General features: G+C 43.5%; 1 protein-coding gene across 1 annotated transcript in view; it reads right to left on the minus strand.

Moving 5' to 3' along the window:
- The window catches only part of DIP2 (disco-interacting protein 2), a 611,941-nt gene that overhangs the window by 184,586 nt on the left and 400,340 nt on the right, over positions 1-27,015 (minus strand). Inside the window, exons 6-7 of the mRNA XM_080266752.1 lie at positions 17,651-17,903; positions 1,575-1,654 (exon numbers count right to left, since the gene is read on the minus strand). Of these exons, the coding sequence (XP_080122878.1) occupies positions 1,575-1,654; positions 17,651-17,903 (333 nt within the window). The remainder of the gene's footprint in view (positions 1-1,574; positions 1,655-17,650; positions 17,904-27,015) is intronic.

Here is a 27,015-nt window from a genome sequence, read left to right on the forward strand (position 1 = left end):
GGTGGCGACCATCATCCACTCACTTGATGTAGTGCTGCCTACTTCTTCTTTAGCCTTTATCATTCTTTTTCTGTGCCTGTCCTCCTCTCTTCCTCTTTCTCCCATCTATCCTGTCACTTCTTATTGCTTTTCTTTCCTTTACAGGTGGCTTTACACTGAGTGACAAGCCAAATGGTTTCCTGTAAGCCAAGAAACCATTTACAACGCTGGGTGGTAACCATAAAACCAAACTATACGTGCTCCCTACGTGTCAACAAGTGGGTTGGTGGAGGGTTAGTGCCCCTCCCCGTAAAACAAATAACTCAAAGTCAAATGGCCACCCCGTACGGGATTAAGGCGTCTGGCAATAGGTAAATAGATAGATAGAACAGCGGAATATGACAACTGAATTTCTGCCAGCCTTGGTAACACTGTTGCTTGGTAGCTGGTGTGTCCGGCCAAAATGAATGCCATATGACAGCTGTTTTGAGTGCTTCAACATTTTTCCTCCGGGATTTCAGATTTTCCAGAGATATAGCATGAAACGATACAGGTACCGGTACATTTGAAATTAGAGTGCTATTGTTTGTAAAGATATACTCGTTAAGAGCAGCACAGTAAGTATCCAACAAAACATCGTGGTAAGGTAGGTGGAAGTCCTGCAACCTCATGTTGTTTAGGTAAGCCTAAACCTAGCTGCCTTTCAAATTTTCTCTTCAAAACTAGGGTGTGAGTTTTGAAGCGGAGCGCACTATACACCAGGAAATACGGTTATCAGCACTCATAGAATATATGAGTATATTTATGATAATAATAATAATACAGTGAGGTTGGATGAAGAAGAAAAGGAAAATGTAAGTGTGTTTACGTACTTGGATAGTGTGATGAGTAAAGATGGAAGTTTGGAGGGTGAAGTGCTTGAAAGGATACAAGAAGGAAGAAAGGTTGCTGGTTCCTTGAAAGCAGTGATAAGAAACAGGGAAGTTAGAATGAGAGTGAAAAAGTTACTACATGACAGTATTGTGATACCAACTCTAATGTACGGAAGTGAAGCTTGGACCTTGTTGGAGGAACAGAAGTCAAGAGTGAGGGCAGTGGAAATGAGTTATTTGAGAGGAATATGTGGAGTCACATGGAGAGACAGATGGACAAATGAGGATGTGAAGGATCATTGTGGTGTGTATGTGGATGTGATAGGAAGAGTTAGGAGAAATACACTGAGATGGTTTGGTCATGTGGAGAGGATGGAGAATCAGAGACTGATGAGGAGAATGTGTGAGAGTGAGGTGGAGGGGGGGAGGGGGAGGGAGAGGCCAAGGATGAGATGGAGGGATGGAGTAGAGAGGTATATGCGAGAGGGGGATGTGAGCTGGGAGCAGGGCAGAGAAATGGTGGGGGACAGGGTGACATGGAGATGATTTGTTTGTGGCCACCCCTTATGGGATTAAAGCATCTGGCAATAGATTGATGGATAGACAGATAATAATACATCAAAATGAGATTAATTATTTGTCAATAATGTATCCAGGCAGCAATGGCACACTCTGTACTAACAAGAAGCAGCTACTAAAAGAACACTTTCACATAACACTCACATGGGGTAATGTTGCGCATGAGATCTGTTATCTCAGTCATTTCTCGTCTTCTCCGCTCGTCCTCACCACCATTACTGAGACTAAACCATAAAGAAGATATTTTAAGTTAAATAAATACACATACAATACCTGTAATGCATTATTCTCTTAAAGCATATTTTTATATTAAATGTTCAGTGAGAAATATGAATGTAGAAAACTGACAGCTGTTTTCATCACCAAGATAAAGGTCCCACCCATAATGAATGCCAGTGAGTGCAAATGCAGGCAAGCACATTTGAATGTCCCCTACTGAAAGTGGGTAAATGTAAGAGTCTCTGGCAAACTTTATCCACTCACAGTAAATATGTTATCATGTTATCTTTTGGATTTTTAAAAAGATATACATCTGCAAGCATAACTATTTAACAGATACAGTAAAACCTAACTATAATGGACTAATTGGGGCCCAAGCCATTCCAAAAAAAGCAAAATTCCAAAAAAAAAAGCAGCATCCGGACTTCCCTCTGCTAACCTGGACTTTTTTCCAACATATCAAACATTAGTCAAGATCATACCAATGGTTTTGAAACTTTTTTTAACTATCATTGCAACACTGTTCTGTATTAAACATTTGCTACATTAATCAAATAGTATAATATATATAATAATACTGTACTGTACACTGATAAACATGTCTTTTATTTACCCTGTTGTGGTGGACATAGCATAAGTGGTTAGGCAGTCCAGACTCCTTCTGGCTTTATTGGACTTTTTCCGATATATAAGAATTTAGTCTGGTAGTTCCTCAATTCTGATAAAAGTGAATTCCAGTCTCCTGAAGTACGTTATATCAACGTTTCACTGTATAGTTTGACAATTATTGAAAATAGTACCATGCAACAAATCATAATAATTATTCTGAACAATGGTGCAGACATAAATCAGATAAGTGTCCCATATTCTTAATCTCTTCTGCACAATGACATATTTTTTGTGCTTATTCTTGCTACCTCATGACAATATTTTTCAACTTTGGAAAGACTTTGGAGTTGTCAGTGAAGGCTATATATACTGGTAACTCCTCCAGTTTAAAAAACATCTAGTTACAAAGAAAACAAAAATCAAAAGAGCAAGAATAAACTACAGTATGATATATATACAACAACATGCAGGATTTAGTAGCAAAGAAAATGATTTCTGCTATATTATCCCCTTCTTTCCTTCATTCTTTCCTCATCCTTCTGCCTATGGGTGACTTAATGCTCCCTCTTCTGTCTTTCCTTCATTCTTTCCTCTTCCATCTGCCTGTGAGTGACTCTACATTGAATGACAAGTCAAATGGTTTCCTGTACACCAAGAAACCATTTACTATGCTGGGTGGTAACCATATAACCAAATTTTGGTGCCTGGTGGTTTAGTGGGTAATTACGGCACTCCAATCAGATTGAGCTAGTGAAGGTTTATATCCAACGGATGGTTGGGTTTTATTGCTCACATAATGCCACTCAGGGATGAGTGAGGCTGGTCACTCTCATCTTAAATGTCAGGACCAACTTGCCTAGCCCTGGGCTCCTATGCTCCTCATGGGGCAACATAGGATTGGATGATGAATGAAAATTAAATACAGTACATCCCCCTAGTACGCGTCTATATGGGCAGCAGAGGACGTCGCGTACTAGGAATTCGTGTACTGTGAATACATAAACTTATGGGAAAAATTATGTATGGGCAGCACCCCCCTTCATGGGCAACCCTTGAGATGCCTTTCAGACCTAAGTATTGTACTATACAGGAAAACTAAGACATATTACCTAAGATAGTGTAAACCAACAAGATTATGGCTTTACAAGGTAAATCAACAAGGATATGGCTTAACTAAACCAACAAGAATATGGCTGCTCACCTTTACCCAGGAGGACAACAGGCGTGATGGAGGTATGAAGAGGATCCGCGGCAGGATGAGGCACCTAGCGTGCATATCCTGCATCACCCAACACACCACCCGACACACCACCTTCATCACCACTTTGTTCACCTGCACTTTTGACATTTTCACTACCTAATTCACTCACTTCGTTCATAAACCCTTCAAAGTCTATTTCTGACACCTCAGACATCGAATCAAACTCTTGATCCTCCTCGGGATATGGGTCTTCTGATGTTGAAGGGAGTGATTCCTCATCTTGTTTAAGCCGAAGGTATCAGTAGCGGGTGATGAGTATTTGCTTCCATCTGTTTACTCCCTGGTTGTGCTTGTCAGTGTAGTAGTGTAAGGTTTTGTCCAGTGAAGACATCACCACCTCCTCTCGCAACTAAGAGTGTTTGAAGTCCTTGAATTCTTCCTTGAATTTATCAAGGGCATACAGTACCTGGCTGATCTCCATCATGGACAAATCTTCACTCTCCATCACTGGCTTTTCTGCTGTGATCTCTTGCTCTGCATTGGCCTCGTCCACTCGCTGCACGATTTCCTGGGGATCCTGCTCTGCTGCTGCCGAATGTAAACCCCTGATCTCCACCAGCGAGACAGCCTGAAACCTGGACACAGCTTGTCCACTTGCGAGAGTGGCTGCCTCGGCAGCGGCCAGGGACTGAAAGCCCCTTCCCGGTGCGATTTCACACAGGTGCGGTACGAGGAGGTGCCAAGCATGGTTAATTGTTGCAGTGGTTACATCTGCCCAAGAGGACAACAAGAGAATGATGGCATCCTTGAGGTTGAATGACCGCCAAAAAGCCATAATAGTCGTCTCAGGAATTGAAGTTGGTTGTGCAGGTGAAGCAGGTGGTGAGTCCAAACCATCCTCGGCATCCATGACATCACTCCCAACTGTGTTCAAGTCAAGAATTGCCTGCAGTTCCTCACTGCTGTCGGTCTTGCTGCAGAGGTGATCGCAGTGGCGTTGGTGGTATAGCAGCTTGGCCGTTGCAATCAACTCCTGGTCTAGCGGTTGGATGAGAGAGAGATCGTTCTTGGGGGGAGGAAAGCGATCTTGCATTCCTTGCTGAGGTCTGCTAGCCAGGTTGGATGACTTGGGGCGCTGTCAAGGATGAGAGGCACCTTGAAGGGGATGCCAAGTTCCCGGGATTTAGCCTTGGCATCAGGGATGAAATGCCGCAACAGCCACTTGGAAATGATGCTACTCGTCATCCAACCATTGGAGCTCCTGTACCAGTATACCCCGCTGTCATCCATGCAGCGAAGATTCTTGTAACATCTGGGGTGTGCTGCGGTATGCACCACAACAGGATGCATCTTGTGTGAGCCTGATAAGTTCACGGCGAACATGATTGTTATCCTGCTCTTGTCAATTTTTCTGCCCCGGGCCTTGCGCTGTTGCTTCCCGATGTAAGTACACTTCGGTATAGCCTTGTAGTATAGGGTTGTTTCATCTATGTTATAAATTTGGTCCCTGCTGTATCCCCTTTAGGATGGCTGGATAATCCCTGGCCGCCATTTCATCCCGTGATGCACGCTCCCCCGTGAGACGAATGTGACGTAGTTCCTTCCTCTTCAGAAAGCGGCAAAGCCATCCCATGGAGGCTTTTAATGGTTTCATTACAGCAAGCTTCAGAGCTGGAGCTTTGTAGAAAATCTTGGCCTGGTCCCTGATGTAGCGACCGTTCAGTGGAATTCCTTCCTTCTCCTTCCTCAGGATAAATATAGCCAGGTACCACTCCATAAGAATTATAGCCTGGTTGGTCAGCCTGCTTCTCCTGTACAATGCCGCCGTTCCATATGTCTTCACAGTCTTCTTTATGGCCTCCCTGTTAGCCCATATAGTTCATACTGACGATTCTGCCAAGCCTAGTTCCTTGCCAATGGCCGTGTTACCCATCCTACTCTCCTTCTTCCTAATGACTTGCATCTTCATGGCATGGGTGATGCACTTCTTCCTGGAGGAGGGGGCAGACATCCTGCCTCACAAAAAAAAAAATAGCCTCAGAGTACACGGGAAAAGCAAGTGTACCCTCTCTGTGCATGTGTTTCCTCTGTTGGGACTCTCACCACCCTCCAAGCGGCGCATATGGGCATCAAGTGATGAGTGCGCAGCATCGACGTCATAAGGTGGGCAGAGCGTAGGTAACCGTTATCACTTCTTGGGGGGGCATTGTCGCGTACTTGGGGTAACCCTGGATCGGGGCCACTCTTCGCTGCCCGTGTTGCTTACAAGGAGTTCAATTTGCATATTTAAAAAAAAAAAAAAAAAAAAAAAAAAAAAAAAAAAAGTCCTCGCGTACAAGGGGGATCGCGTACTCGGAACTCGCGTACTGTGGGGATGTACTGTACTTCTTGATTACGGTAATATAGGAAGGAAGATGTCAGTGCTAAAGTATAAAGAATCCCCATATCCTGTTTTTATGGAAATTACTTGTCATCCTTCTAGACTTAGGACACCTCATATTCTGTAGCTACTGTTATAACAGGAATGTGGAACTATCCCCTTCACTATGATGACATTTTCATTTTAATCAAACAGCCAAGAGAATTCAAGACAACGTTTAATCAGCTCAAGTATGAAAAGAACTGTTACCTATTCAACGATTTTATTCAACTCTTTAGCGTGGCAAGACAAGTTTTTACTTAAGTCCAGTATGAATGGAATTATTTAAGGATTTATTGAACAAATCCATTTTGAAAATTCTCTTGAAGAATATGATCATCCAGGGGCAGCAAGAGAAAAAATGTCATCTGCAGTAAATGGATGAAACCTGTTTGTGTGATGTAAAGCCAACTCTGCCTTAAATGAGCTAATACGTCATGATAAAATTGCATACTACATTGTACTGTGACGTTAAGGATCTACTTTTGAGCTAGATCCAAATTAACCTTAAGTCTGTAGGGAGCTTTTGAAATTTCTGAAAATTCTGCTGAATCTGACTAGTTGACGGTTAGGCAAAAGTTGCTATGAAATCATCAATCACTATAGCTTATTATTTGAGGAAACAGGGGTATGCTCAACTGTCAACACGTGGGTTGGCGGAGGGTTAGTGCTCCTCCCCGTAAACAAAGAACTCAAACAACCTCCCCTAACGGGATTATGGTGCCTGACTATAGATAAATAGACAGGTTTTTCCTGCGTACCTGAAAGAACTCGTACCAAACACCCCTATCCTCTTCCACGGAAATGCAATAAATGCTCTATAATATGTTTGGCATGGGATGCATCCTAAACAGGGGATACGAACGAAATAACTGTGACAAGTGTCTTAACCCCTAAAGTCCTAATTGCATCAACTGATGAGATTTGAGTTTTATGCCAAAATGCCTAATCACACCAACTGAGCAGGGCCTGTAAATAACTGCGGAGTGCTTCCTCTGCCCCATTTATGATGTACATGGCTTCAGGCCAATGAGAGCTCACCCCCGAGGTGGCGTGAGGGTGGATCGGACCAACCCAGTCGGTGAGGGGACACCCCCCCTCTGGGCTGCCTCTGTGCCACTCTCTACTCCACTCCCTCACTACCTCCTTGTCCCCCATCACCCTCCCACCCCTCCATGCACCTAGATCTCTCCTCCCACTACCACCTGTGTCCCTTCCCACTCACTGTTGCCCCTCCTCCCGCCCTGCTATCCTTGGGTCCCCCCTGAACCCCACCCCATCCCTCCCTCCTTGTCCTTCACTATCTTCCCACCCCCTACAGACCCCCGAGAGGTATCGGCCACCAAACCACAATTTTCTGTCTCACACCTCACCCCTTCCCCTTCCCCCCACCTTCTGCACACTCCCCTGTGTCCTCTGCGACCATGTGCTATTGCCATGTGCATCGATTTTTTTTCTCACGCACAATTTCAAATACCACATTGTACTCTTTTGATATATTTCGTGTTATATGAAGGAAAATACTTCCATTTATGTATGGACATTTGTTTCTTTGCATTTTTTGTTGTTTCTTTGTAATCCTTGCTTTTTTTTCTGGTTGTTTTTTTTTGGGGGGGTTTTGCCGCGTTTGACCTGCCTCACCTCATATTCTGGCCTAATGTACATACCTGTTAGGTATTATTTCTACTTCTTCCCTAATTTTCATGTAATTACACCTCACTCTGTTCATTTCTCGCGTCGTACCTACACCTGGCAGGTGTAGGATGCCGTCATTCTACACCTGCCAGATGGAACGTAAGTAAAATTATTGCTTTCTTTTTTTCCCCCTTTCACATGCATGCATCTATAGCATTATTCAACTTTATTCTGATCTCCCTGATGGTTATAAACATTTATATATATCTGTGTTAGGTTCTGAATGACTATGTGGCCTTGCAGGCTACTCCCCACACCTGTTTTATCTCCCCTCACCTACATACACACCTGTTTTCATGGCTGGTAAGACAAATCCCATTAAAATGGAGGGTTTCCACAAGCGCATTTGGTTGTCAAAATTTTTCTCTCCAAGTACCACCAAGGCCTTGTAGGCCTACTCCCCACATTGGTTATCTCCCCACATCTACATACATCAGTAGTAGTAGTTGTTCCCTAGGCAGTCTGGCTAAACAGCCCCAAGTCCCTGAGGAAAGCCATGGCCGAGACCGGGCTTTCCCACAGAGCTCTCAAAGAGTGTATGTTGTGTTGTTGGGATAGGTGATTGTGTGCAATGCAGTCTTCATAATGTGCTTAATAGTATGGGGTGACGTGTTGCATCCTGGACAGGCATCAGCGATGGAGTCATCCAGCCTCTTCTGGTAGCTTAAGAGGGCTGGATGGTGCCCACATCTCAGCCTTTCATGGCTGGTGTGACAAAAACACTTTGCAATTACCTGTTTCAATAAGAAAAATGGGTAGTTGTCAACATTTTCATGTTTTATATTGTTTTCGAGGGGTAACTATTATAAAAAAAATTTGAAGTTTGGCGCACCATTGTGAGATAACCATTAAGCTTATGGGGGTGCAGATTGCATTGTCAGGTGTGCAAATTCTTCCTCTTTAGCCAGAACACAATCAATTTGCCCTTAGTGAAAGTCACCAACACACTCCCGAAATGCAACGGGGGGTAGGTACAGTTACCGCCATTTCTAACGAGTACAGTGGGTGGTGTGTTTGGTGAAATGTGGCACCACTGTGTTTGTTTACATCGTAGTAACTTCCCTTCCACTACAGTATCTAGTATTGACAGAAACAATATTCTATCAAGTCATACTTTGTCTGCAAATCTAAGTGTTTGCCACGTATGTATAGAGGGAGGTAGAGAGAAAAACAAATAGTAATGCCAATGGATCTCATTGTTTCCCTGACAGGAGATGACTGTGAGGCGAGGTGGAACAGAGGGGAGGGGGGACAGGTGGTGGGGGCGCATGTATCAAAACTTTGTTGTGTTTCATTTAGAAAGATGAAGGGTGTGATTATACAGATGTTCTGAGGTGATCTGGAACTCAGTATGCAATTATGTGTGTTGGATGAATGTCGGAGTCTTACTGTAGTGTTCATCGTACAGTGTGATGAACAACTGTACTTCAGCATAATGATTAGAGGATGTGATGTCCAGCTGTCTCAAAATGTGGTTCACCTGAGTCTAGTGAGTGTGCAACTCAAATTCTGTAACATTTTTGTGGTTGAAGCAGGGTGGTCATAAATGATTTATGATTAGGCATGTGGCACAATGGTCATGTCGTGTTGTGCATCATCAAGTCAGTGTTATTATGAGGAAAAACAATCATTATACTCGAAGACCATGGTATAAGTAGATGTCCTGTTGCAATGGATTATAGCAACTTTGAGTGTTGGACAGCTACTGGCTTAATGAGAGAAAATGTTGTGCAGTCATCATACTGATGGATGACACGGAGGTAATGAGATGCTGTGTTTGCATAATGACTGCATATATTGTATTATAATAATTGACATGACAGGGTTACAAGTGTCCAGTCCATAAATGATGTTGCTTTCTTCGAGGTGCTATTTCATTAGTCTGGATAGATGTGACACGACATCCACAAACATTGATCATCATATTAAAACATTCATACATTAGTTTTCATGCAAGTATTACACATTCAGGACGTCCATAGCTCCAGACGCATTATACTATTTAATCATGCGTCTATACTCACACACTGTTCATCCAGAGGGAGCAATATTCCTTTGCCATGCATGTCTATCCATTGTCTGCCATTATAATACAAGGTTTTAGTATGTGGCCACGGCTTCACAAAATATATCGGTGGCGTGGTGCTGCTGGGAGAGTGTAAAACTGTGTATAGTCTACGTGTCTTTGTGCAGAAAGTCTGGTAATACACTTCACCGACTTCTTTGCACACACGCCAAGATAGCTGCCAGTCACAGTTTTGGTGACTATACTGACTGAGCATTGAACACGCTTTCACCTCCCAGCAGTCTGAATAAGATCCAGTTTACAAGCAACAGAAACATTAAACATTACAGTGAACAATGCAATTTAATATGTAAAGTATGGAGGGTTTTATGCACCCTGTCATCATACAGGCTTATACGGTTTAATACAACCAGGGATAAGCTGGACCTAAGGTAGGATAAAGGTTGAGTACTGGTGGAGCGTCCAGGTATACATAAGCAACATTGTTGCACCAGCACCAGGAAGGTAAAACCCGACCTCAGAGCTTTACGCAAAATACTCCCAGGTTCTGAATCTACCCCACGCCATCCAGTAGATTTACACAAGGTTATTGATAAGGCTTTAATCTCGTCGTAGTGATGGGATATGATACGGAAGTCAGTATCAGGTCTCATTACCCATTATAAGAGGAAGGGCCGGAATTTTGTGTGTGTGTGTTTGTGTGTGTGTGTGTGTGTGTGTGTGTGTGTGTGTGTGTGTGTGTGTGTGTGTGTGTGTGTGTGTGAGAGAGAGAGAGAGAGAGAGAGAGAGACTAACACACAGAGACAGACTGGTGCATTCATTGTCATTACAAGTTGCTACAATACGATATAATAGCATTGGGGAAGGATAGGGTGGTCTTTGTCTCCCTCGGTGTCCTTCTACAGTGACGGTAGCCTCATATAACCCACCTGTGACAGTGTGAGCATAACAAGCCTCATTGTTTACAGGATATTTGGGAGAGAGAGAGAGAGAGAAAAAGAGGTTTCTCTCTCTCTCTCTCTCTCTTTTAGATATATATATATATATATATATATATGTATATATATATACAGGGTGTCCCGAGAGTTACCGGTAAGTCAAAAACTTTGGGAAATGATAGAGAAGGGAATTCTAAGGAAAAAATGTTATATGAACATGTGTCCAAATTCCAACTGTTATGGAGCTACAGTTACTGATGACCTCATGGGCGAATTATGAAGGAGACCATTTTCGCCCATAAGGTCATCAGTAATTGTAGCTCCATAATGGTCGAGATTTGGACACATGTTCATATAACATTTTTTGCTTAGAATTCCCTCATCTGTCATTTCTCAAAGTTTTTGACATAACTCCAGGGACACCCTGTGTATATCATATATATATATATATATATATATATATATATATATATATATGGTATATAAGTAATCCCTCCAATATCCGAAGTAATAGAGCCATAGGCAGGTCCGGATAGTGGTCCTGTCCGGATATTGGGCCCCAGCTCATGGACTTGTACTTACGGACCCTAACTCAGAGAAACACCTACATAACTCCCTCTGAACATGCATAGCACCTATTTAAGACCCAAATCACACCAATAAGGCACATAAAAGACTGAAATAAATGCAAAAGAAGCATAAAATGAGGTTTTTGAGGTAGGTTCATACAATATTCAACATTTTGGTTACTTACAAGTCCCTGGCTCCTGGACTGGTACTTATGGACTCTAACCTAGCCTAACTCAGAACACCTTCCTACTGCACATGCATAGCTCCTAACACCATATTCACACCAATAAAGGACATTAAAGAGTGAAATGAGGTGTTTGAGGTAAGTACAGTATGGAAAAAAGTACAGTCTGAAACATTCTGCCTACTTACAGCAAGTCCATGGCCATCTCGATGAATAACCGCCTCCTCTCGGACTCTGACAGTAAGAAGGATTTCCTGAAGCACTTGCAGTACACTGTTCATGAAGTCTTGCACTGAACTTAGTCATTCACACTCAGAAGTTCGTTCTCTTCACAGTGCGCACTCTTGTCTAACTTATGCTCCATTGTAACTTACTAAGTGTTGCACTCTGCACTTTAACTTTTCCCACTCTTCTAACCGTTTTCTAAAGCAAAAACAAACAAGTCTATTTACGTTAAATTTAGTTTAAAAATTGTCTTTTCACTCACAACTGTAAATCCTTAACACAACACACTGTTTTTTTCACTGCACAACACTGTAAATTCCTGTGTGGTCTAGTGGAGAAGTTCTTGCTGTTTAATCACTGTCAGAGTCCGAGAGTACCACTGGCAGGTGACCTAGGGGTGCGTCGCTGAGTTGTGGTGATGGCGTACCCACTGCAGACGACTCTGAAGATAAGACGCAAACTCATGTCGAGTCGTGACTCCACCGTGGCTGATGTGCTGGGCTGTGGCTCGGAGCATGAGGGCCTGTCTTGGGGAGGCAACAGAATGGAGCCAGGGCTGGGCACAGCGGGGGTCATGGGCCTGAAAAAACTGTCAATCGTTTATTGACGCAAGGAACGATGATTCTGACGATTGATGATGCGCTGCCTGAAAGCACGCACTTCCTCCACAAGTCCCAAGGGCCCCATCTCCCTGTCGCAGTCCGGGTGTTCCAGGTAGTCGAGAACGAACTCTAGGTGTTCCTGGAGTGCGCTCAGCTTTGGGATGGCTGGAGTAGTGTCATGCTGAGAGGAGTCCACATCATCGTCGCCGTCCTCGTCGGAATCTTCAAGCTGGGTACTGACACCTGCAACTGAAGATGCGATCTCGATATCAGACAATGTCTGATACCCAGGATCGCCCTCGTCGTCATCCAACCACTCACGCACATCGTCCACATCAACATCGTCGCCATGCGTACGTAGACGTGCATGGAAGTCATCCACGTCAAAACCTAGGGAATCGTACTCCACATCCGTTCCGAGAAGCAGACGAGACCAACCATTTTCTAGAGTTTTGACACGGACTTCCTTCCATGCACTGGCCCAGTTATAGATTGCAGACTTGATGTTGTAGCGGCGAAGGTTTTCCAAAGTCCGCTTGCCTCGTGTGTCCCGTCCCTCCCTGCACTCGTCCTCGTCGTCGAGAACGACCATCACCTCATCCAGGAACTTCCTTCGGTATAGGCGGTTTGTTGCCACGATCACTCCTTGGTCCACTGGTTGGATGAGAGCAGTCGTATTAGGTGGCAGAAACATGCACCTAATCCGGACATTCTCAGCCACCAAGTCCTTGTCGCACGGGTGGGCAGGTGCATTGTCGAGGAGGAGGGCCTTTACCTGGTCACGCGGGATTCCCAGCGTCTTCGTCTGGTAATGTATGACCTCCTTGACGAAGTGACGGTGGAACCAGTCTTTGAAGATCTGGGCTGTAAACCATGCCTTCAAAGAATGGTACCAGACAACAGAAAGGACATCCATCACCCCACGAAGACACCGAGGCTGCTTTGCATGGCCAACAATAACGGGCTTAAGCCGGTGCATGCCGTTAGCATTGGCACAACACAAAGCAGATATCCGTTGCTTGGAGAGCTTGCGGCCAGGTACACACTTCTCCGTCTCCTCGGCTAGTGTTCGTTGGCAAAGAGCGATAGAATAAACCAGTTTCATCAGTGTTGTAGACTTGACCAAGAGTGAGGCCCTCCCTGTCGATCAAGCCCTTCACCTTGTGCCGAAACTCGTCAACTCCATCCTCGTTAGCGTCCAAAGCTTCGCCATGAGCTTTACGGTTGGTAAAGCCATGCCGTAACTTGAACGCGAAGAGCCAACCCTCGGATGCCTTGAAGTCTAGGGCGTCGTGAAGCCTGGCGAACTTCTCAGCAGCAGCCTTCAGCTCCGTACCATGTACCATCACACCAGCAGCACATTGCTGTCAATACCAAATCAATGTGGAGCGGTCGACTTCAGCAAACTTGGGAGTAAACATCACCTTCCTCTCCACGATGCGTTTGCTTCTCGACAAGAAGTCAGCCATGTACTGCATGAGTTTGTCTCGGGATCTCTTGATATTGAACAAAGTAGATCGGGCCAGGTTGAACTCGCGGAGGATGTGGGAAGAAGACCACCCCGCATCTACTTTCTCCAATATCTCCCGTTTCTTCTCCAAAGTCAACACCACTCTCTTCCTCTTCTCAGGTGGCGGGGCCATCATCACACACACTAATAAGAGGCACGAGAGCAGCAGGAGTGCCTGCAGCAGGTAAGGAACCACCACAAAAGCAAGCACGTGGGCAGCCATGACGACGAGTGTGCACTTGCGGCGAGAGACAGGCGGAAAGTGGGGAGGATGCAGGGGTGCTCTATTGGACGTCGGAGGAATGACGCGCCACAACAAAGCTGTTCCGCGCCCCGCGCGCCAAGTTCAAATTAGGGGCGAGAATTTTTTTTTTTTTTTTTTTCTTTCAAATTTTTTGCGGTTTTCAGACCATTTTGGGAATATTGGATCCCAGGACGATTATGTCCAGTTAGTGGGGATGTATGGATATTGGGCGTTCGGATATTAGAGGGATTACTTACGTGTGTGTATATATATATATATATATATATATATATATATATAATGTCGTATTGTAGCAATTTGTAGTGACAATGAATGCACCAGTCTGTTTGTGTGTTAATCTCTCTCTCTCTCTCTCTCTTATAAATTCCTGCCCTTCCTCATATAACGGGTAACGAGACCTGATATTGATTTCCTTATAATTTTGCATCACTACAACGAGACTACAGCCTTGTCAATAACCTTGTGTAAATCTACTGGATGATGTGGGGTAGCTTCAGAACCTGGGGGTATTTTTCCTCAGCGCAGTGGTTGAGTTTTACCTTCCGGGTGCTGGTGCACCAATGTTGCTTACGTTTCTTGGCTGTGTTATGCTGTATAAGTCTGTATGATGACACGGTGCATAAAACACTCCTTACTTTACATGTATAACTGTATTGTTTACTGTACTACTTAATGTTTCTATTGCTTGAAAACAGGACTTCATTAAGACTGCTGGGAGGTGAAAGTAAGTTCAATGCTCAGTCAGTATAGTAAGCAAAGCCGCAACTTTGGCTGCTATCTTGGCATGAGTGCGAAGAAGTCGGTGAAGTGTATTGCCAGACTTTCTGCACAAACACAAGTAGATGATATGCAGTTTTACACTCTCCCAGCAGCACTACGCCACCGATACATTTTGTGAAGCTGTGGCCACATAGTAAAACCTTGTATTATAATGGCAGACAACGGAGAGACATGCATGGCAAAGGAAATATTGCTCCCTCTGGATGAACAGTGTTTGATTATAGAAGCACGATTAAAGAGTATAATGCGTCTGGAGCTAAGGATGGCCTGAATGCGTAATACTTGCATGAAAACTATTGTATGAATGTTTTAAAGAGAGTATAATATACGATGATCAATGTTTGTGGATGTTGTGTCACAAGTATCCAGACTAATGAAATAGCACCTCGAGGAAAGCAACATCATTAGTGGACTGGACACTCTAACACCATTATTTCAATTATTATAATACAAGGTATGCAGTCATTATGCAAACAGTATCTCATTACCTCCGCGTCAACCATCAGTATGATGACTGCACATCATTTTCGCACAGTAAGCCAACAGCTGTCCAACACTCAAAGTCACTATAATCTCAAGCAACAGGACATCTACTTATACCTTGGTTTGCGAATATAATGATTGTTTTTCCTCACAATAAAACGGACTGGATGATGCACAACGTGGCATGACCGTTTTGTCACATGCTTAATCATAAATCATTTATGGCCACCCTGGTTCAGCCACAAAAATGTTACAGCATTTGAGGCACACACTCACTAGACTCAGGCGAACCACTTTCGAGACAGCGGACATCACATCCTCTAATCATTATGCTGAAGTACAGTTGTTCATCACACTGTACGATGAACACTACAGTAAGACTCCGACATTCATCCAACACACATTATTGTATACTGAGTTCCAGATCACCTCAGAACATCTGTATAATCACACCCTTCATCTTTCTAAATGAAACACAACAAAGTTTTGATACATGCGCCCCCACCACCTGTCCCCTCTCCCCTCTGTTCCACCTCGCCTCACAGTCATCTCCTGTCAGGGAAACAATGAGATCCATTGGCATTACTATTTGTTTTTCTCTCTACCTCCCTCTATACATACGTGGCAAACACTTAGATTTGCAGACAGAGTATGACTTAATAGAATATTGTTTCTGTCGGTACTAGATACTGTAGCGGAAGGGAAGTTACTATGATGTAAACAAACACAGTGGTGCCACATTTCACCAAACACACCACCCACTGTACTCGTTAGAAGTGGAGGCAACTGTACCCTGCCTGAAATAATAGCAGATTTTAGGGGTTAATATCCATTTTATGCCACTGTTAGTGTGCAGTTCAAGCAAGAAAAGGTAACTGTTAACTCTTCGCATCTGATCCCACACCAGATCACATTCTCACCCTCGTCTGCATGCATCCAGTGGGGTTTCTTGATTTCTTCTCTTGATAAGAGTGATGCAAAAACTAATGCCTGCACACAAACGTTCAAGCCTCCATTTAGTGTGCATGCAGTCTTACTCTTCACCAAAAACAGCATCAGTTACATCAGTTATGAATCATCACAAATATCATAACAGAATTCATATTCACTCCACCACTCTCAATCACAAACTTATCAAGTACAGGTAATTCCTTAATTCAAGCGAACTTTTTTCATGCGATTTCGGTCATCCATGAATTTTTCGCACAATAATTAAAACATAAAATTATAGTATTCAAATAAATAATTTTAATACACAAGAGAAATAAATAATAAAATATAAAAATGCCTACCGGATGCCCGTGTGCATACATATATGTATGTATGTATGTATGTGTGTGTGTGTGTGTGTGTGTGTGTGTGTGGGAGGTCGGTCTACCACGCACCACACAGTCAATTTGAATCCGACGGTCGAACCATGCGTGACCCGCAAATCGTTATTTGTGGCTTATTTTTCTGCCTTCCAGTGACAGCTTGCCTTGTCTGCCAACATGGGGCCTAAGCGTAGTGCTAGTGATGCATGTGGTAAAACACCAAAACGGACTCGTAAAGTGATGTTGCTGACAGAGAAAGTTACAGTGTTGGACAAACTTAAGGGAGGAATGTCGGCAACAATTCTCCGTCAGGACGATTCCTCGTCATTTATTTACATACCAGTTTATTCAGCAAGTACAGTACACTAGTTTTTTACTTATATGAGTTATAAAATCCCTCTGAAAATTAATTATTAAAGTATTAATAAATCAATAATAAGTATACTGTATTTATAGAATGACAGCGAATCGTCCATGTTTTGATGGTGAACTGACTTCATGGTGAACTGTCTCAGAACCGTGTGTTTGGGGTGAGTCAACTGTTCTTACAATAAAGAAGGCAGAACGTAGCATACGGGAGGCAGTGAGGGCTAGTGCACCAGACTGTGCTAAAGTGTCTCCACCTACGCCTGTGAACTGGCTCGGAACCGTATGTTTGGGGTGAATAAGTCAATTGTTTGGACAATAAAGAAGGCAGAATGTAGCATATGGGAGGCAGTGAGGGCTTGTGCACCAGACTGCTGAAGTGTCTCCACCTACGCCTGTGCTTGTCATGTTTCAGTGTTAAATTTCTTACATTTTTGTTGTTTTTCATACTTTATGCTAGTTTATAAGGTGTATGTAGTGCATAAACAGTACTATTCAGATGTAATATACTTAGTAGACATGCGTAATTATGTGCACACAAGGGCAGAACGTATACGCAAATTTACCACATACACGAAGGGTCTGGGAACATAACCCTCGCGTGAATTAAGGGCTTACTGTATATCAATACAATACTCTCAAACAAACACAAACTTATCAAGTATATCAATACAATTTACTCAAACAGCAGGACAGTACCAAAAATTAAAAACAACTAAATGTATTTAATTACCAAAACTACTATATGGTACAATTAAAATAAAAAATATTTTAAGTAAAGAGTAAAAATATGAAAATACTGTAATATACAGTACCTGTGAGGAGGGATAGGGGGTAGGGGTTGCTGTTGCTTTGGCAAAAGAGGGTGAGGTGGGGGAGTATGATGACTGCTCCCAGAACTACTGGCTGGAGTGCCTCCTCCACTTCCATGAGAAGGGACTTGAGGGGGAGGAGGGAGGAGAAGGGGGGTGCGTGTGACCTCTGGTGTACCCTGAGACCCACTATGACCACCACTACTGCCCAAGCTCCCCTCAGCTGTTACACTGTCCTCATCACTGTCTTCAGAATCTGTAAAATCCAGGAATGAAATAAATACTGTAAATAGGTAGAGACATTTTAAAACTGTATTCCATCCACTATCAAGTTTACAAAAGGCCTGCCAAACCCTAGTAACGTGCATATCTACCTAGTGCTGTACATCGGCAAGCAAAAGGCGATTAATATCAGTATCGGTATCAGAAGGGAAAGATGATACCATAATCAGAATTGGCTGGGTAACAATGAAAAATATTTAAATGGTCATTTTACCCAATGACTCTAGATCCTAGCACTTATTCTCCAGCATTTTATGTGTGAGCTAACACCGCAATGATGATTATTTCTGAAAAGATATGGTTTTGTCCTACATTCTGTTGACTGTCTTATATGATGAAATGCTTGAACTACAACCTACGAAATATTTAGACCACAATATTATACCACCATGGTTAGAATGAAGCTCAACACAAATACCTAGACAGCAGTTTTCTGTCAAGAAGCTGTGGTGGTCTGGTATGGACTGCAAGTCTCTCTCTCTCCCTCTCTCTCTCTCACACACACACACACACACACACACACACACACACACACACACACACACACTCTCTCTCTCTCTCTCTCTCTCTCTCTCTCTCTCACACACACACACACACACTCTCTCTCTTTCTCTCTCTCTCTCTCTCACACACACACACACACACACACACACACACACACTCTCTCTCTCTCTCTTGCCAGCTCACTGATAACGCTCTCGCCTAGCATCTGGTGGAAGTCAAAGGTTTTTTGTCTCATTAACTCTCCTCCTCTTACTGGCTCTCTTCGCCGCACTGTTGCATCTTTATCTCTCTTCTATCATTACTTCAATAGTCACTGCTCCTCTGAACTGTCTGCCTGCATCCCTCCACCTCTATGACAGGCACGTAGCACCCGTCTAACAGCAAACTCTCATCCCTTATCTGTCCAACTCTCTAATGCAAGAGTTAACAGTTACTACCAGTCCTTCATTTATGCAACAGGTCAAGGCTCGAACTTTCTCCCTCTGTCTGTATTTCCTAATTCCTATGATCTCCAGTCTTTCAAACGCAGTGTATCCAGGCATCTCGAAATGAACAGATCTTGAATTTGGCTCTTTGTATCGTTTTTGCGTTTTTTCTTAAAAGGAACAGTTTGCGGGCTCCTGGCCTTTAGTTCCTTCTTCCTTGCAAAAAAAAAAAAAAAAAAAAAAAAAAAAAAAAAAAAAGGGGAGGGGGGACTTGCTTGGGATGCAAAAAGTTTCACTAACGATTCACGAAGCAGGTGGTCACTCTCCTCCTTGAGCAAGAGGATGGATGTGTGCTTTTGTGAAGGTCAGGGCTTTGCCCTTAAATCAGACAATATGAGCTCTTAGCTCACTTCCAGGAGGGTAAAATGCTGATCACAACCATCATGTGATCCTGACCAACCCAGTGAATTACACACACTTGCAGTGTTCCATTAGTGGTATAATTTAAACTTAATGTTTACTTTCAATGGTACATGAGCTGTGAGCAGAAAAATGGGTTTCTTTTCATTTTTTCAATTAATCTTCAGTAAAATGTATACAATTATGTAATATACAGTACACAAATATCACTGCCTTTCTTTGAGCTTAAGGAATTTAGCGTTAAATTTGGTTGTTACTCGCAAATCTAATTTTGTTTAGCTAACATGAAAAAATGAAAGTACAATAATCCCTCTACTATCCGATGTAATAGAGCCAAAGGCATATCTGGAAAGTGGGCCCCTGGCTCCTGGACTGGTACTTAAAGACCCTAACCCAGCCTAACTTTGAAAGCCACCTAAATAACTCCCTAACAGACATGCACAGCACCTATTTAAACCTATTTAACCCCTAAAAAATGGCCATGGACAGCCGACCCCCCCCGTGTAGCGGGGTTGGATCACGGTCTAAGTACCTGTAGGAAAATATTAGCCAAAAATCAGAGATTAACCCTAGAACATTATACTTGGTATGGCAGATAGTACTTACATTCAGCTTTCTCCAAAGACAGGTGTTGAGCCTTCGTGGGCTATCCAAGGACTTGTGGAGACTTGCAAAAGTTGGGTAACAAAATCTTCACTTTCACACCTCCAGCAACCCGGTTTCCCCTCTACCACAGCCTCATTCTGTCACTGTAAACTTAATACTACAACGTACAGGTAGTTTGAAATCCGTATTTGTACAATAAGCACTGAAAATAAGGCTAAAATCAACGAAGCGTATGGCCGACATGCAGCGCGGCGGCGGTCTTCCCGTCACTCAACAAACATTTCCATTTTCACAGCTAAAAACACGTATATTACATTATTTTCAATCATAGTATTTCCCAAAAGACCACCGTGGCGCGCTTTTATTCTGCCTTACGCCTGTCACTTTATTCTCGTTCCTGTCGGCCGCTCGCACTGACTCGGAAGAGCTAGAACTCGTCATAATGTCACTTTGAAAGCCTGCGGTAAACTGACGCTAAACAGGGGAAAACCGTGCGAAAAAAAGCTAGTGTGACAACTGGGGAAACAAGCGTTTCCTATTAGCATAAACTGCTTGTGAGAGGAGAGCACAGATTTACAGAACCAGTTCTGAGCAGTGGGTCTTTGTTGGGTTTAGGGATAGTGAAGATAATGCCATGATTCCAGATGTTGGGTATTATGTTGTGTGAGTAGCTGTAGTTTGATATGTTGGTGAGTGCTTGTATGCCTTGTGGTCCAAGGTGTTTAACCCTTTAACCATGGGCTTGTTTCGCTTTTTCTTGCTTAACCCGCGGGCATATTCACGCTCTGACAGACTCTCTAAAAATATTTGCCAAAAATCAGTTATTAGTCCTAGAATATTAAAATCACGTATGTTTATGGCACATACCTTCAGCTTTCTCCTGGGGTGTTTGTTGAGCCTTCGTCGAGTACCGTAGGACTTGTGGAGACCTCTGAAGTTGGGTAACAAAGTCTCCACTTTACACTTCCCGACAACCCGTAATATGATTACCACAGCCTGATATTATCGCTAGAAACACTATTCTATGATTCTCAAATAGTTTGGAATCCATATTCCAAAAAAAAACACTCTGTGAAAGCAATGAAAATTACTAGGACGTATGACCTTCCCACTTGCACTAGTTCGCTGCTGGTGGTGTCATTTATTATTCATAAAAACACTCACAGTTTATATTTCTATTACTATATAACACTTATATATATCTACAGTCTTTATCCATAAGTTTCCTTCAGTAATAGTAGTTTATTGTCACTGTAGGCTTTCAATTTCTTTCAGTAAAATACGTAGCATTCACTTTCTCGTCCTGTATACTAGCACTGAGAGTGAATGTCACTTTCACCTTCACTCTCATAACTCATAGTATTCATACATGCTAGAGTGAAACTTTCACTTTCATAACTCCTAGTATATATACTCATATTTTTATAATACTACTCATTTACATTTCTATTTACGTTCTCTATTTTATTTACATTATTTACATTTCTATTTTATTTACACTGTGTTATGCATTGTCACTTGAAGTAACTTATAAAACTATTTTCCACTGTTCACTTATATTTACATTCATTGCTTCACTTGCTGTTTACACATTATTTACACATTATTTACAATTCCACTTGCACTGTTTTACTCAACAGAAAGATCATAGTCACTCTCTTTCAATTGTCAGCCCTTAACCTCTTTCCACACGAGATTTAGTAGGGGGTAAAGGTCACAGGGCCCTTTGCATGGGGCCAAAAAGCGGCCGAAGTTAGCAGGAGTGAACTGACGTACCTTCACCTTGGAAGATGACAGTGAACTGATAGGGGTGGGCCGGGGTGGCCTACCTAGGGAAATGCATTACTGCAAACGTCAGCCTCTTGAAAGCTGCTAATATATAGCAGTGAAATGATTGGCAGGAAATCTAGACAATACATTATAAATTAGGTAGTTCCAGGTGACTGTAAATATCACTTAGGCTTCTCCCTTCCTTCCTTATATATATTTTTAGTACGAGAATAGGTTATACGGCATATTTCAAGGGGAAATAAACAGCGAAAATTAGCGAACGAGTGCATGTGAGGTGCTGTCAGGTGATGCAGTTGGAAAGTGTGATGCTGTTTAGTGTTTTGTAGAGTTTGCTGATGTTTGTTTTGTGGTCAAGTGTTTGGAGGTAATTTTTCCAGTTTAGTGTTTGCTGTTCTGATATTTCATTGTTTATTTGAGTGTTGAGTTCTTGTATTTGTTGTACGATGTCTTGTGTATGGGGTGTTGGGGAGTGTCGTAGTGTGTCTCGTTGTCTGATGAGGCCTTGAATTTCCGGTGTGAAGTTGGGGTATGCCCCGACAGAGGATCGAGTGGCAAGAGTGAAAGATGAGTTTTGGGCAAGTGTAGAAGCATGTATGGACAAGTCTGAGAGGAGCGAGAGAGTACTGTTGATTGGAGACATGAATGGCAAAGTTGGGAATGTACGAGTGGATGGAGTGGTTGGTCAGTGGGGTGTGCCAGCTGACGTAGATGGGAATGGAAGTGCTTTGGTGGACATCTGTGCTGGAAAGGGGTTGGCAATAGCCAACACCTACTTTCGGCATAAGATGATCCACCAGTACACAGGGAGAGTAATGAGGAGGATGGATGGTGAACTTGTTGAACGAAAGGCAATGATAGACTACGTGTGTGTGGATGAGCGAATGAGAAGACAAGTGTTGGATGCAAGTGTGTGGAGAGGGTGGGGGAATGGAGTCTAGGACCATCACTTAGTGATGGCCAAGGTAAAGCTGCAAAGAAAGTGGTTGAGGAGACGAAGGGGAAGAAAGGAGGAAGCAACTCCTGTGAGAAGAGTGGAGAAATTGCAAGATAGTGAGAAAATGACAGAGTATGAGAGCATAGTGGAAGAAAGATTGGGAAGGTATGAGCTAGAGCAGATGGAAGGGGTGGAAGACATATGTAAGATATTCACGGAAGAGATAGACGCAGCGTGTGAGACGGTTTGTGGAGTGAGGAGGAGATGCAAGGGTGTGCAAGGGACAGCATGGTGGAATGATGAGGTGAAACGAGCTGTGGAACAAAAGAAGAAGGCATATAGTGAATGGTTAGCGAGTAGAGGTAGGAGAGAAGATGAGAGAGAGAAGAGAGAGGTATATGTGAGCAGGAGAAGGGAGGTTAAGAGACTGGTGAAGGAGAGTAAAAAGAAAGTGGATGAAGAGTTTGGGAGGAATCTGAGTGTGAAATGGAGGGAGAGTAAGAAATTGTTTTGGAAGGAGGTAAAGAAAGTAAGGCAGTGTGAAAGGGGAAATAGTAGGGGAGTGAAAGATAGGAATAACAGATTGTTGGTGGAGAAGAGAGAGAAACTGAGGAGATGGAAGGAGCACTTTGAGGATTTGTTGAATGTAGAGAGTGAGAGCAGTGCGAGTATAAGTGGTTGGGGAATGGCTGGGAGAAGAAGAGATGAGAGGAGGGAGGAAGAGATCAGTAGGGCGGAAGTAGTGAAAGCGATGAAGAAGATTAAGTTGGGAAAGGCCCCAGGAATTGATGGAGTGTGTGGTGAAATGCTTAGGTATGGGGGTGAGATTGTTGTGGAGTGGATATGGAAGTTGTGTAGATTGGCTTGGGAAGAGGGAAGGGTTCCAGAGGACTGGAAATCAGGTATAATTGTTCGTTTATACAAAGGAAAAGGGGAGAGAGAAGTATGTGGTAACCATAATGTGACTGGTAAAATATATGGTAGAATACTCATTGATAAGGTTAGGCATATGACAGAGGAGCTAGTTGGAGAAGAACAAGGGGGATTTAGGAAGGGAAAAGGGTGTGTAGATCAGATATTTGTTCTAAGATGTTTAGTGGAGAAGTATCTAGAGAAGGGAAGGAAAGTGTATGCTGCCTTCATGGACTTGGAGAAAGCTTATGACAGAATAGATAGGCAAGGTATGTGGAAGGTATTAAGAATATATGGAGTGGAGGGGAATTTGCTGAGTCCTGTGAAGAGTATGTACGAGGGAGCTAGGGCTGCGGTGCGAGTGGATGGTGAGCTGAGTGAGTTCTTTGATCTCAATGTTGGACTGAAACAGGGTTGTGTGATGTCTCCATGGCTGTTTAATATATACATGGATGGGGTTGTAAAGGAGGTGCAGGGTAGGGCAGTGGATGTGGGGGTGGCTCTAATGAATGAGGGTGAGATTTGGAAGCTTCCGGTGTTGCTGTTTGCTGATGATACAGTACTGTTGAGTGAAGATGAATGGGAGTTGCAAGGTTTGGTGAATGAATTTGGGACAGTGTGTAGGAGGAGGAAGCTGAAAGTTAATGTAAACAAAAGTAAAGTTATGGTGTTTGAGAGGAATGAATTCACAGAGTGTGCAGTGAGGTTGGATGGTGAGGATATGGAGAATGTGAGTGCATTCAAGTACTTGGGTAGTGTGATAAGTAAGGATGGAACTTTGGGGGATGAAGTGCGTGAAAGGGTACAGCAGGGAAGGAAGGTTGTTGGTACACTGAGAGCAGTGATGAGGAATAGGGAGGTGAGTATGGAAGTTAAGAAGTCACTGCATGATAGTATTGTGATCCCTACCCTGACGTATGGAAGCGAGGCATGGACCTTGCAAGAGGGGAACAAGTCAAGAGTGAGAGCAGTGGAAATGAGTTACTTGAAAGGAGCATGTGGAGTGATGTGGAGGGACAGGTTGACAAATGAAGAAGTGAAGGAACGCTGTGGGGTGGATGTGGATGTGGTTGAGAAGATTAGGAGAAATACACTGAGGTGGTTTGGACATGTGAAGAGAATGGAGAATGAAAGACTGACTAAGAGGGTGTATGGAGGTGAGGTGGAGGGAGGGAGAGGGAGAGGTAGACCGAGGATGAGGTGGAGGGATGGAGTTGAGAGGTATATGAGGGAGGAGGGGTGAGTTGGGGGGAGGGTAGTCAAATGGTGGGTGACAGAGTGACTTGGAGGTGTTTTGTCTGCGGCCACCCTTTGCGGGATTAGGGTGTCGGGCTATAGATAGATAGATAGTAGTTGGGGTTGTCTCTCTTTCTGTTGCCTCTAGGGATGTGTCTTTTGTCTGCGTTTTGTATAATTGTATTGAAAGTGTGCACAGCGGTGTTGATGTTTGTGATGAGTGTACTGTTTAGTGTTTCGAAATGTTGTTCTGTTTCAGTTACAAAGGCCTCCCAGTTAGCTCTCTTATAATTAGTGTGTGTGTGTTTGTGGCCAGCTGGGTGTGATTCTGGTTTTGGTAGTGATGATGACTGGGAGGTAATCAGAACCTAGGGTTTTGACCACTCTCCATGATGTAGTGAGGGCGAGGTTTGGGGAGCAGAAGGTGATGTCTGGAGATGATGGGAGGAAGAAGGCTTGGTGTAGGATATGGGTATGTTGGTCTAGATTGTTCAGTATGAAAAGATGATCTATCTGGGATTGTAGTACCAGCCTTCTGTCTGTGTCAGGGTTGTTGACATGCCAGGCCGACGACTTGGCGTTGAAATCACCACCCAGGATGATGTTGGGTATGTTAGTGATGTGGTGTATCTGTTGAAAGTAATTGTGTGGTACTGTGGGGGACAACTGGGGGGGAATGTATGTGTTAGCAATTGTTATGTGTGATTTGTTACCAGTGCGTATTTTAACTGATTGTATTTCTGTTGTGGTATCATGTGGGGGAAGTGACTTTGTGTGTGCACTGGTATCTGCAAAGTTGACGGATTTGTGTACCAGGGTGATGAGCCCACTACCACCGCCGTCGGCCCTGTCTTGTCGAATGGTGGTGAAGTTATGAAATGTCGGCGTTTTCTGTGCTCTGGGTAGTTTTGTTTCTTGTAAGATGGCAATGTGTATGTTCTGTTGTTTGATGAATTGTGTAAGTTCTTGTTTTTTGGTGTTTATGCCATCTGAAGGATGTTTATGTTGTGTGTGTGATGTGTATTGGCTGCTGCAGCAAGGGGGGGAGGTGGTGTGGGTGGAGGGGAAGGGGTAGGAGGAGGTTGTGATGGAGGTAAGGGTTGAGGTGGATTAGGATGGGTTGGAATGGGAGGAGTTGGGGGACTGGATGGTGTGGGAAGGATCGGTGGGTTTGGCTGTGAAGGTGTGAAGGAAGTAGGAGTAGGATTGGTAGGGGGGTTGGCGGGTGGGGGGAAGGAGCATAAGGAGCAGGTCCAGGTGTTTATGTAGTGTTTTCTGGATGCAAGTGTTGTGCAGGTGTAATGGCTCCATTCCTTGCAGGAATTGCATTGAACCGAACCCTTTTTCTGTCAGCTCAATGTGATAGGTTTTGAACATGTTGGACATATGTATTTGTTGGTGGGTCCTGGATTGCTCTCAATGTCCCCGGTTAGAAGTCGTCGTCAAGAAATGACAGCCGGGGAGTCATTTCTCAGTGTAGAAAAAACGGTATTGTCGTGTGTGTTGTGCTGGGAGATGTGGTACTTGCCCGGGCGACCGAAGCCACTCCCAGGTACTCGAGCCCAGTGAGGGGCCAGAGGGGGTTGCGGTGGCTTGGCCCCCATGCTGTCCTCCTCTTCTCTTCGACAGCCTCTGGGGGTAAACCCACGACGAAGACGCCACCACTCCAGGTCCTCTCCGTGGTTGTTCAATATATATATGGATGGGGTAATGAGAGTAAAAACACAAGTAATGGAGAGAGAGATGGGATCGGTAATGAATGGTGATGGATGGTATATCTCAAATTTGTCGTATGCTGATGATGCAGTGCTACTTGCAAATACCAAAGAAGAACTTGGCAGACTAGTACAAAGTTTTGCTGATGTCTGTGAGCTTCGTGCATTGAAAATAAATATAGAAAAGAGTAAAATTATGGTAATCGAGAGAGAACATGACTCCCAGTTTGATGTTACAGTGAATGGAGAGAGACTGGAATTGGTGAGAGAATTCAAATACCTGGGTACAGTGACAGAAAAGAGAGGAAAATATGCAAAAGACGTGGAAAGTAGAGTGACACAAGGAAGGAAAGTAGCTGGTGCTACAAAAGCCCTGATACGAAACAGAGGACTGACTTTGCAGCTGAGTGAGGCTTACATGAAGGAGCGTTAGTGCCAATTTTAACATATGGGTGTGAGTCTATGGTGTGGCATGAAAATGAAAAGTCAAGAGTGTGAGCAGTGGAGATGGGACTTCTGAGGAATGTATGTGGAGTACAGAGA

Source organism: Coenobita brevimanus, chromosome 22, assembly GCF_032717465.1.
Source record: "Coenobita brevimanus isolate Jiangsu-jjx chromosome 22, ASM3271746v2, whole genome shotgun sequence".
Classification (NCBI taxonomy): Eukaryota; Metazoa; Arthropoda; class Malacostraca; order Decapoda; family Coenobitidae; genus Coenobita; species Coenobita brevimanus.